At 44.9% G+C, this 12671-nt stretch overlaps 1 protein-coding gene across 1 annotated transcript in view; it reads right to left on the minus strand.

Annotated features, from left to right (window-relative positions):
* Nucleotides 1-12671, minus strand: part of LOC144104346 (uncharacterized) — a 33302-nt gene that overhangs the window by 18737 nt on the left and 1894 nt on the right. The window contains exons 2-6 of the mRNA XM_077637291.1: nt 9710-9880; nt 9141-9302; nt 5097-5222; nt 3854-3970; nt 351-443 (exon numbers count right to left, since the gene is read on the minus strand). Coding sequence (XP_077493417.1) covers nt 351-443; nt 3854-3970; nt 5097-5222; nt 9141-9302; nt 9710-9790 — 579 coding nt within the window. The 5' untranslated portion in view covers nt 9791-9880. The remainder of the gene's footprint in view (nt 1-350; nt 444-3853; nt 3971-5096; nt 5223-9140; nt 9303-9709; nt 9881-12671) is intronic.

Below are 12671 nucleotides of genomic sequence, written 5' to 3' on the forward strand. Positions count from 1 at the left end.
CATTAAAGCTACCTCTTCATAACCGTAAGGTGTTGCTTATGTGTACCCTCCAGTTGTAGTGCGCTAGCACTAAGGCCCCTCCTCACCGATTTCACGGACAGTTGCCTGAAGTATGCGAACGTTGAAATCAAGAGCCTCAAACCAAAATTGGAGTGAAGACCCAAGTGCTAGCCCATTCCTTCGCATTTAGGCCCAAGTACGGTAAATCATCCGAATTTTTTTTAATTATCCTTGACTTCAGTGTAGCTAGCAACTTAGTGCTAACATTAGGACGTCATCAACTTCTTACAAGACGGACGACGCTGAATAAAATACTCTGTATCATTTTAATGTATTCACCGCCAACTCACCTGTTCATGAGAATGCGAGTCGTCTCTTGCCTCTGCTTTATAAATTACTTCGAAGCTGGAGTTAACACTGTCTCCTAGTGGGTCGGAGTCCATCTGAAAGTAAATCAATGTGTACATTGTAAAATAACCTGGATTAATTACTTCGATTATGAAACAAGCATCACAATGAAATGCATGTCAGCTGTCAGGAGGCGAATGGTGTATGTACGCACAGCTTCTTCCATGTATACATGCTAAACCACTTCCAACATCTATCGGATAAAATACGGTGTTCCGCATGGCAGGTGGCAGAAGTATTCAGAAGGAAAAACTGATGGCGTGGGCGTGTTACTCCATAAAGCCCTCAGAAAGTTCGACCAAACTATATTCACCGCGATAGCTCAGTGGTTTGGGTGCTCGGTTACAGAGCCAGAAGACTCAGGTTCAATACAGACCGCGGCTATCGCGATTCGAAAGAGGCGCAACGCAAAAGGCTCTCATGCGACGTCAGTGCAAGTTAAAGAACCTCAGATGATCAAAACCAATACCGAGCTCTCCAAAACGGCGTCCCTCATAGCCCTTGTCTCGGTTCAGGACGTTAAGCACCACAATTTATAATTCTCCAATTGTTTTGTGAGCAAAGCAAAAGCTCAACACCGCCCCGTATGCGAAGTCGCCTTTTGTTAAAAGATGTCGGCTGCAGCGTCCTCCCTTCAAAGAAATAAGCCTCTCAACGGGGAGCGAAGCAGATGGGGGAAGAAAACGAACAACAGTGGATTTGCGCCAGTGTTGTAGGCGTTACGGGAAACATGTAACTAAATACGTTTCTCGCTACGCTAAGAAAAAATGAACGCATTACCGCCCTACGTTACCTATAAAAAAGTAATGCGTTACCGTTACCGAAAAAAGTACCGCACGTTACTTTGCCGTTACTTCACGGCCATAAATTTTAATAATTGCTACTTCGCTTTAAGAACTCACGATAACAATTTTATAAAGCTCATATTTCACATAAAACTTCAAGCCCAAACAACCATTTTCCGCGATATCCTGATTTAACGAGAATACTTTCCGCAAATGGTGCTAGAGCTTAGCAATGTGAGAGTGGCCTAAAATTGCCTGTAGTGTTACAAGGGTGGTTGGATTCTAACGGGTTGCTACGGGGTGAGAGCCATCCTCTGAATGTGGGGTACTTTATCTTTTTTATTATTTATTTATATATTAAACACAAAATGGCACTTCATTATCAATTCTAACTTTCCAAAGAAAACATCGCTGAACTTTCAACTAATTTACAGTAATTCTGAGAAATGTGATGCTAAAAAGGGTTGGCATGCTTCCACTCTGTAGAGAGTTGTGTGTGTGAGTGGTTCGGGAAGGGGAGCTAGGCGAAGTCGAGTGTGAGAGTGCATGTTCGTGCACGTGTTTCGTGCTTTATGGCATCGTGTCTTTTTTTTAGTTTGGTGCGTCGTGAAGGGCAGGTGTATCTGGCATGCATACCAGCCGCAACAAAGGTCGTCGAGAGAACCTGTTTGTTTATTTGCAACATCAATTTAGGTGCTCTCCGATTTTTTTCTAGAAAAAGGGAACGGAGTGGGCGACAACTGGAACAAGAAGTAACTAGTAATGTGACACCTCACGTTACCGAAAAATGTTAACGTAAGTACGTTACCCGTTTCAGATCCCAAATGGTAACGAGCACGTTACTAAGTTACCCAAAAAAGTAACGCGTTACCGGTAACGCCGTTACATGTAACGTGTTACCACCAACACTGATTTGTGCAGTTAGGCCAAATGCGAACTTGGTACTCTAGCACTGTATGGCCATTGTTTCGCATTGAATTGGAACACTAAATGTATCCAAGCTTTTCTCTTCTTAGCAACCATAATCTATGAATAATAGTATTCGAAGAATATTCCAAGAAGAATAATTCTAAGACGTAGCAGCCATGCTCTAAGAAAAATAAGAACGTTCCATTCCTTGGTACCTATCCATATATGTGCGGCACACCGAATTTCGTAAAATTAGGTTTAAATTGGTATGTTCATTGGGAAGGCTGTGAAGACCAAATTTATCCGTGCAGCTGTAGCATCATCTTAAATGGTTGATATTGAAAACATCAAATTTATTTATAGGCACAGCTGCCGGTATGATGAAAGCTATTTTAGAGGACTGTCTAGTAAAAGGTCGATACGATGGCGTCTCAGTAAAACAAAAAAAATCAGTTCATTGTGGTGTGATGTACATAGCAGGGAATTTAAGTTAGTGAAGATGATAATGACCGCGCAGCATTTTCTCAGTATATGTCGGAATTTTTGTCTGACATACGCAGCTGTCTATGTGAAGCCTACAGTTAAGCGCAGACGTCTATGTTCTGCGTTTATCTGCCAACCATTTTGAAATGAAGCAGGAAATGTTGAACTCAAGGATACATTCCACTCCACTCAAATACATAATACTTTTGGGAACATACCTCATTATCAGCTGAATACCTGACATGATACGATATATGACCCCTTCGAGGAGAATGTGGCAAACTGACGACTCCGGGATTTAATCGTGACGCAGCTCGGTGACAACTACTAGAGCCGCATGTGTACAGCGGTTTGCTGCGCGCTAAGCTCAATTATAGGCCTTTGATGCCTACAATTTCGCTTTCGCTCGGCAACCCGGGCACCCCTTTGTACACCGCATTGTTCCTCCCTGCGTTCATTCCCTTGAAGGTTTCGATTGGCATCTAATCGGTGTTATACGACGCGATGCAAGCCCGGGGCTTTGAAAGCGGCTTCTATAATTTTGATTTCGACAACTCTGTTGATACAAAAATAGCATAACAAGCAGCAAAAACTGAACAGGTCATTCCACTGACCAATATCGTTTTTTTGTAACATACCGCTCGTGGTGCACATGGCATTGGAGAATTCTCGCGAAGCTCTGCGGAGTGAGTACATTCTACCAATACGCCCTGACCAGCTGAGTCGCTCTTTCCAGCGACAAGTAATTCTGGCCCTCCAAAAGTGCCCCTGAACTAATCATAACACCAGCTAAACAAACATTGCACCTCGCACTTCAGTTTGCTCCGCGCCTGCTCCCAGAGTAGAACCACCCTGGCCATCTGTCTTCTGTACTGAAGATTCAAGATCTACAATAAAAGCACTGTCAAGAAACCTGAGATGGAAAAAAAGTGAGTTGCATATCCGAAGGGTTTTTGAACTCAGCTATGACGCAGTTCCTGAAAAAAAAACATTCTTCAGATTCTATCGCCGTTACGCGATGCGCATAAAAGTTATGAGATACGAGATTGTAATAAGCTTCAAAGTCACCAGGAAAGCCAGACAGTCGCATCGAAGTGCGTTAACATAGGATTGCGTATTAGAGTTTTATCACAGCGAGTAACAAGCGGCACTGATATTGATGAATGGCAGAGAGAAGATTAGCAGACTTTGGAAGCGACTAGACGTGCTGCGAACCTCCTCAGGAAAATATACCGTTCTAATACATACACGGCGTAGTAACTTCTCACCTCGACATCGTCACGTTGCCTGTCAGACTCTCCTGGCTGGTAAACTGAAGGGTCCTCCTGTGCTGATTCTGACACATGATTAGTGATGACAGGTATCGCATAGTCTTGAGGTGTTGTCTACGACCAAAGAAGCAATAAACAAAATTTTGAGAGTTGTCTCGTAAGTAACCACACGCTACAAGCTCTAGAGCTACGCCTCTAGCGTGACTGAAACGAATGCAAAATGTTTTATAGTTTATGAAAAAATAAGCAGAGACATGACTGGAAAAAGAACGAAAATATGAGACATGGCGAAGTGTTTCAAAAACATGAGGGCCACAATTTGCTTCGCTTGTTTGGCATGGAGACATACATAAATGTACCAGGCTCTCCACTTGTAGTTGCGTACACCGGCTCTTACAAGAACCTTTAAGCGCCCCATCATTGTGCGTCGTGCCCTGGCTGCAGGCCAGAACTCGCTCCGCGCCCTGCGCCCTTCTATGGCGCACGCCTTACTAGCCCCCCCCCCCCCCATATTAAGCAAAAATCTGAGCTTCTGTGCGTGCGTGCGTGCGTGTGTGCGTGTGTGTGTGCTACGCGTGCGTGCGTGTGTGTGAGCGCGTGCGCGCGTGCGTGGTGACACTCGATGGAACAAATAAAAGATAGCGTGTACTTGGAACCCGGCAGGTGATGACTGGTAGCGCGAGGCTGCTCAGAAAGAGGAACCTGGATCGCAAGCGCCTGCCATCCCGGGGCAGTGGCGCACCTGATAACAGCTGCACCACCGCGCCAGGAGTGGCACCAGGCCTACCGGCGTGGAATGAATGTCAGGTCAAGAAAGCTCTTCATATACGGGCATTAACTCATTAGCTAATTGCGCCATACCCTCAAGACAGAACAGCGACCGATGTGATGGGATGCGGCGGCGCCGCGCCTGTGGCTACGTAGAGCCATGCAGAGGTAGAATTTTACACTCCGTGGCATAGGGTTATATCACGCGGCAAACCATGGCGACCGCCTTCACAATGTAAGCTGGATGTCTTACGCATTTACGCGCGTAAGCTGTCTTAAATGTCTCCGCTGATTTTTTTTTTTTTTTGCTACTCCGTTAAGTGTTTTCACCCAACAAGCGCACCAGAGACTGAAACAGGCCACCTAAAGGGCTGTGACAATAAGATAGACAGTCCAGTCAAATCTAAGCTTGAGTGGTACCAACTCCCTTTGCTCCAGAAAGTACAATTCAAACTATCCTTGTTCTTCTCACCTGGTCTTCATCATGTAGCCCCCGAGGCATGTCGGATTCACGTGGCGGGTATACTGAAGGGCTTTCCTGTGTTGGGGCTGACACACGAATAGGAATATCGGGCATCGCAGAGGCTTGAGGAGGTGTCTACGTCCAAAGGAGCAATAAGCGAGAGTTTAAGAGCTGTCACGTAAGAAATCACGAGTCGCAAATTCTCGCACTACGTCTCTACCGTGACTGAAATCACTGAAAAAAATTGTGTATTTTTTGGCATCTGTGGAAAAAGAAGGGAAATGTGACACATACAGAAATAGCTCAGAAACATGATTGCAGAAGCTAGCTTAGTATTTTGGCATGGTGACACGCATAAATATCCCAAAGCTCCCGGCATTTAGTTGCGTACAACGACTCCTACAAAGATGTACCGCCCCTCTGATGGCGCCGTTCCCGCAGGCCACAAATCACGCCTCGTTCAGCGCCCTTCAGTGAAGAAGTTTGCAGTAGTCCTCGCAGCGCGTGCAGAGGAAAAAAGGTGTTTGAAAAGCAACACTGTCGGGGCTGGTTGTTCCTCGCCTTAGCGCCGACAGGGTTGGCGTCCCGGCATCGAACATTCAACTACAACCGTACGCCACTAAACTCGCCGCACTTACTTAACACCTTCCAACGAAACGCTGCCATCCGCGTCTCGCTTTTCTTCATGTCTCTATTGCCACATCTCGACCACCCGGCGCAGACTTCTTGTGGAGGGACAATTGCGGACCTACAATACATGCGCTTTCTAGGAAACGCAAACCCTAAGGAAGGAAGTTGCAAACTCCGAAAACTGCAACATCAAAGTGTGCAGAAATCCTTGAAAAAAATATCCTATAATCATCCTTTTCCCCACCATAAGGCGTGCATCTGAACTGAAGGGCGACAGTTTTGTAATTAAGAATTATGTTACCGCCAGGCCCCACAGTCACTGCAGAGCGTATTAACATATGCCTGCATGCCTATGTTTTAAGGCCAGGAGTCAAATAGTAGCACTAAGATCGTAGGACCGGAGAGACAAAATTGGCAGACGATAGAGGTGGCGGGATATGCGCCGAAATTTGACGCAACTATGCCGTTGTGGTGTTGACGCGACCTTACTAATTTTGTGACTCGAAATTAAGCAACGGCTGCAAATATAAGGAGAATATATCTAGCTCAGAATTCAAATTAAGAGCCCCAGAAACAATTTAATATGTAAAGAGGATACCACAAACACCGATGGTACAACTCCATTAAAATGCTAAAGATAAATTTATAAAGGATATCTATCGACAAGTCATACGAACGTGTTTAATTTTTGCATACTGGAGTTAGTAGCGAGGAATAACATTCTACTTGAAAAAAGTGTGCACCCGTGAATAATGAGCGCAGCTGGCGCTAGTAAAACGGTGAAACTCGAGATGACAGGGGATATTTCACATGCTAAAGCGCCTGCCGAGAATGGCTGAATGGAAATTAGTAAAAAAAGCCCTCCAATTGATGCACTATAACGACAGTGCAGTTTATGGATGCAACGGAACTGAATAAAAAAGCCCGCAAATTGATGCAGTATGAAGACAGTGCAGTTTTTTAGGAAAAAGAAGTAAATTACGCAACTTTCTTTATACCGAAACAGGTGCGCACAATGCTTGAGAGATAACATTGAATCAGCACCGTTCTCACTTCCTGTTGTTGATCAGTTAACTCTCGTGCTGCCAACTACGTGCCGTCCTATTGTTTTCTCAGTTGGTACAGGGTCTGCCCCGGAAAGGTGTGGTTCAGTTTTAGAGCCCCGGACCAGGACAACTTTTTCTTCAACTACGAAACTACGAAGGTTGTGTGAAATGCCTATAGCTTTTCTTTGTAGCCTAATGGCTGCGGTTGGGTGGACGAGTGATTACTCCCTCATGACAAGTGTACTCCACTTTGGGTGATTTTTCCTAAATATTGGACAAACTATGCTTACTTTCTATCCTACAGCTGTGACCCGCTCTAAGCGGGAAGGTAATCATTTCCTATATAATTATTAGCTTCTTTTCTTACAGCAGATTTGGACATGCTTAAAACCACGCACATGACATTCGAGGTTAGCTAAATAATTTCTACTACAGAGGTGTGTTCAGCGCAACAGCAGCAGAAATGATGTGCAGTGTTCTGGCAAGAGGCAAAGTTGTGTTTACCGCCAGCTAATGCGGTGCGGGGAGCATTGCTTTTGTTATATCGTTCAACATTTTTTTTTCCGAAAAGGCGCATCATGAATCAGAACGAGCTAAAAAGCAGGTACACACATCAGTAACCTTGTCTGCTTTCTCGGACGCTGGCATTGCTGGTATGGGTTGTGTGACAATTTGCTCTAACTTAAGCTTGACTGTTATAAATCACTTTCGCTGTTTAAAGCGAAAAAGTCTTCTAATTCAATAAAACCTCTTGTTTGAAGAGTTTGTAGTTAATCTAGATGTAGAGCGGTTTGTAGCGCAAAGTGATGGACAAGCCTGTGTGTGTGTGTGTGTGTGTGTGTGTGTGTGTGTGTGTGTGTGTGTGTGTGTGTGTGTGTGTGTGTGTGTGTGTGTGTGTGTGTGTGTGTGTGTGTGTGTGTGTGCGTGCGCGCGCGCGCGTGCGCGTGCGTGTGCGTGCGTGCGTGTGTGTGTGTGTGTGTGTGTGTGTGTGTGTGTGTGTGTGTGTGTGTGTGTGTGTGTGTGTGTGTGTGTGTGTGTGTGTGTGTGTGTGTGTGTGTGTGTGTGTGTGTGTGTGTGTGTGTGTGTGTGTGTGTGTGTGTGTGTGTGCGTGTGTGTGTGTGTGTGTAGCAACCGTAAAATATAGCATTCAGGTGAACGATTATGTATGCTTTGAATATTGATTTCTACGTTTGCTCAGATTTAAAAACATAATAACAAGCAGTGAGGACTGAGATGCTAACAAAAGATAACTGAACAGCTGCTAACAGATAGGAAGTGTATTCTGTCGAAAATTTTCACGTCTTCAACACTACCAAAGGTCGCAGCTCGTTATTGGAGTATTAGATTATTGAATACAATCACAGCCTGATTTAGCAAGCGCTATGCATTATTGGTATCGGGTCATATTGGTAGCGATCCTGCGGGATTCACATTCAAGTGTCCTTCTTGCCCATATGATTTCCGCGTGATACGCATGTCCCTTAGTCTTTAGAAAGCGGTATGCGTGAGTAATTATTTATTTTAAAACAGTTCAGTTATTTAAAACCTCAGTTTAAGAAGTTTGGTTAAATATAGTTTTCGTTTTTAGATTTTCAGTTTTAATATTTCTTGAAGATGGGCTGAAAATGCAAGAAATCATATAAGGAATGCATTCATATAATCGACATTTCAACACTCATTTTTAAAGAAATCGAATGTATTTTATCAGAAATAGGAGGTAAGCAGATATGTTTATATTACAGAACTGATTAGCAAGTCAGAGCTAATTTTGTTGGCAAAGGTGATGCCATTAGAGTTCCCTCTGTTCTGGCTACAGAACTGATTTAAGTTTGACAGCACTGGTAAGTTCCAAAGATACACTGTGGGCATATAAACCGAAGAAATGCACAATGGTCGCTTCCCTGTCGATAGATGTCTTTAGACCCAAGCAGGGTCATGGGAGGACACAGCATGCAGTAGTAGGTATCACATTCTGTGAAAAATAAGTACTTAGTGATCAAAAATGGGCAAGTTACTTTTGACTGCTGATGTCACCTTACCATAATTACGCGACATGGCATGGCCTTCTCAAATTATCTGCATTTTTCTGAGTATTCCACAACTCGGCTCGCAGACCAGCCTAGTATTCTCCGCTCTAATCAAATAAAAAATCACAATGGGGTCACCTTGAAACTACCCTATAAAATAATTTATTTTTGCTATGTCTGGAGACTGCATGAATAGTTTGCTTTGCAGTCTGTATAATAGTACGTCCCGCCTATACAAGTAACTGCGCTTGAGCGCCGACTGTTAGAAACTTAATATTATCAATACCCAATTTCCAAGACCAAAGCTCATTGACATGTGGCACATATGATGTGAAGATAGTTTTTCTTACCTCCGATGTATGTTCAGCTTTCCATGTGGAATTCACTGGCGTTGCACTACTGTTCCTTAGACAAACGTCCAAATGCATGTTCATATTTTTATTCTTCACCTTCCTGTTGCAAACGATGCATATCGTAGTCTTGTTTCCGTCGTTGGTGTTCATAACTTCAGGCTGTAATGAACGTTAAACTGAGGATGAAGGTTTCGAACCAAACTACGTACCAAGGCCTAGGGTGTAGAAACACCATTGCACATGTATAAACTTTATTTCGAGCATTCAGTGCCCCCGACCTTTGGAGATAGCCGTTCAAGCTTGAGTCCCCGAATTTCTCCGAAGAGTTAAGTATGGAAAAAATTTCCGCCCCTTCAAACGGCGTTTTGTTTTCATGTCCAAGAGAATATTTAAAAATGCAAGAACGAAGCGCTCCCTAACTGCACTGAAAAGTTAATAAAACATTTTGCTGCCTGCTGGATCCCATAAATTCAGGCTATACTGAGTACACCGTGAGCCCATCTCATTTTTGATCAGGCGGACAAAGCTCGGCTAATGCTAAAGGACATCGTAAATTACAATATTACCGATTTGGTTTCAGGAGCTTTGAACTTCTGACTTTTGTTCTCTTGAACACTACTCTGGGCATAATTTTGAGAAGGCACCATCAGCGCTGAGGGAGAATCTCCTGGGCACTTCAATACTTCACTGCCTCCACGGATGGCCGAAGGGTTTTCATTGCACACTCTTTCGTGCTCCTGAAAATCAAGAGAATAAAGGCTCATGTGAAAAATATTGCACACAACAGTCATTCTACAAGGTAATACCACAATGACGGTGATTGAAGCACTCATATTTACAATGTCGATATAAAAGTGGTACCGGCTGTGACAGTTTTTCCTGCAAAATACATACAAAGTTTACACGAACACGTCTACGTATTCTGCATAGTACAAATTGTCACCACATTTTGACGCCTAAAAGATACTATGTGGTTAAGAATGCCTAAATCAATACAGCTTACATGTAAGACAAAACCAAGAAAAGCATAGCGTGTCTATCTCACGATCACGTCATCGGCTTGCTTCTATTACTTAAGGAACCCCATAGTGATGCCGCAAAACACTCGTAATCGAATCTTTATTGGGCGCTTTCACAAAATTTTTACCCAGTAATTTCAGACTCCAAAGCCTTCAAGGGATATGACACGGGAATGTAAGGAGTTATAAGTTATGTTGCATTATTGGTCCCTCTGGGGCGGGCAATATGAGAGATTTAGTAGTGGAAGCTGTCAAAATAATTTCTACCTCCTTATAGGTTTCAGTCTGGTCTGACATCTCACTACACGAGGCTATTGCTCTAAGTATAAAAAGCAAGGAAGAGACAGGACGCAACCAGGACAGAGTCCTGTTTCTCTCCCGCACTGCCTCTTTTCGCTACGTTCCAACTACACCAAAGCCGCATCTTAAATATTTTAAACCATGCCTACCGATCACATTGGCTCCCTTCGTTTGGACTCGTGCACTAAGGCATGTTTCACGTATTAAGCCTGTGGATCCGTATAGCTACTTGCGTTTCTTAACATTAGTAAACCCTAATGAACCCGGTCATACTTCATTTACTTTATCTCATCGCCAAAAAAATAATTTAGCTTATCTCTCTGTTCCTTGTTCTCGGTATACCTATAATGATAGATGAAGCTGTGTCCCAAAACCTCACCACCATCCAAAAATAAATAAGCGCTTAGATATCTTCCGAGTGCTAGAAGCACGAGCACACGCTGACTGTGTTCCTTGTGCACGCAAGTCACAGAACCATGCCACGATTCTACGTCTACCATTTCTTCCCCTAATACATATAAATATACCTCATGTGGTCTGTAATCAAACAGTAACTTCCCATCCCCACGTCCCTCAAGACCTTTGTGCAAACATAGCTAGAATGATACGGTAGCTTGCTGGTCGAAAGACACAACTAGTGTGACAAGAGTTCAAAGGCATCCTTCTTCAATTCTTATTTTTTGGGTAAAGGAGAGGAGCCGAGGGAAGGAAAAGAGAAAAGGGTATCGCGGGTGTCAAAAATTTTTTCCACTCTTGATTAAGAAAAAGCAGAGCCGTGGTGCAACTGATACACGTGCACAGCCGGCTGCCACTGTGTGTCCGATATGGTGTCATTCCTCTCCAGTTTATTCAACCACGACTCCAAGCTTCCATAATAACCCATGATAATTTTACGTGGTGCCAGCGAAAGAGTGAGGCACGATGAACCATGGACAAGAGATAATTTTAATGGTCGCTGGCCTAGCACGAGCGCTCCGTCCCGCGCCACTGCCGGCTTCGTCTCCTTCGTCACATTGGCCGGGGCCACCGAACGATCGTCCCTATCGACAGTCTACCATTACCAAACAAACGTCCTTACTGAGCGCCTTAACCGGACCATGATGTATATTCTGCATACGTATGTCTCAGACCACCATGGTGTCTTGATGTATATTCTGCATACGTATGTCTCAGACCACCATGGTGTCTTGGACGTCCCGATCGTCCCGATCGTGAACGAAAGACACCGACTAAGAGGCGCACGTAACGCTTGAGGCTTGGGAGGAAAGTCCAACAGAAAATGACAAGGTGACAAAGTGCTGGCCGCCACGATGAAAGTGATAACCGAAGGAGTCTTTGTATAGAAAGCTTCAGTGCCGCACGTAGCGAGGAGCAAACGTCCGAGGCCCTTGGACGCGCCGAACGGCGAGGGCAGGGAAAGGTGTCTTCACGTGTGAACGGCGTATCGGGTCGGAGGGTTCGGTAGTTCGGGCCATTGCGTCGGTTCAGTTCGTCGTGTCGGGTGGTCGGGCGGGGGAGACAGCGAGGTTGTTTCGGGTCTGGCAGACTGGGGCACACCGGGCGACGCGGACCAGGACCCGCAGCCGACGGAAGGACGCAGACACAGGGCTCGGAAGCACGATGACCGGGAGTATGAGATTTGGGTATTACCCCGCGAGCCCCACCAAATGTTACTTGGTGGCCAGCCGAAAAATGAGGCGCGATGAACAATGGATAAGAGAATATTGTATTAGTCTAGGCCTTGCGATTGCACGAATACACATTTACTGTACCCTTGTAACCTACCTTGTAACCTACATTTACTGTAGTCTAGAAGTCCGGCCAGATGCACCAAGACGCTACCTGTTTTGTGCCAACACCCTGTCGATCCTGATTCCCACATCCGTAATACCGACGATTGGGTTTTGTGCGTATCGGACTTTCTACACATCGGCAACGCGCAGCGCCGTGATCCTTCTGTGAGCCCCATAATGGATCACTTCCGCAGCGGCCCTTCCGATCCTGCTCAAAGCATGTTCGTGTCACATTACGATAATCGGAGTCACGATACGCAACATGCACCCAGATGGCGCCGACCACTTGCTGGTCGTCCTGACCCAGCTCGCTCCACAGTATTTGCCCAACTTCATTACGCTCCTACTGCAGGGCACCTCGGCGTGTCGCGCCCATGCGACAGCGCGCGCAGGCGGTTCTTCTGGACTGGCCTTTG

Source organism: Amblyomma americanum, chromosome 9, assembly GCF_052857255.1.
Source record: "Amblyomma americanum isolate KBUSLIRL-KWMA chromosome 9, ASM5285725v1, whole genome shotgun sequence".
Classification (NCBI taxonomy): Eukaryota; Metazoa; Arthropoda; class Arachnida; order Ixodida; family Ixodidae; genus Amblyomma; species Amblyomma americanum.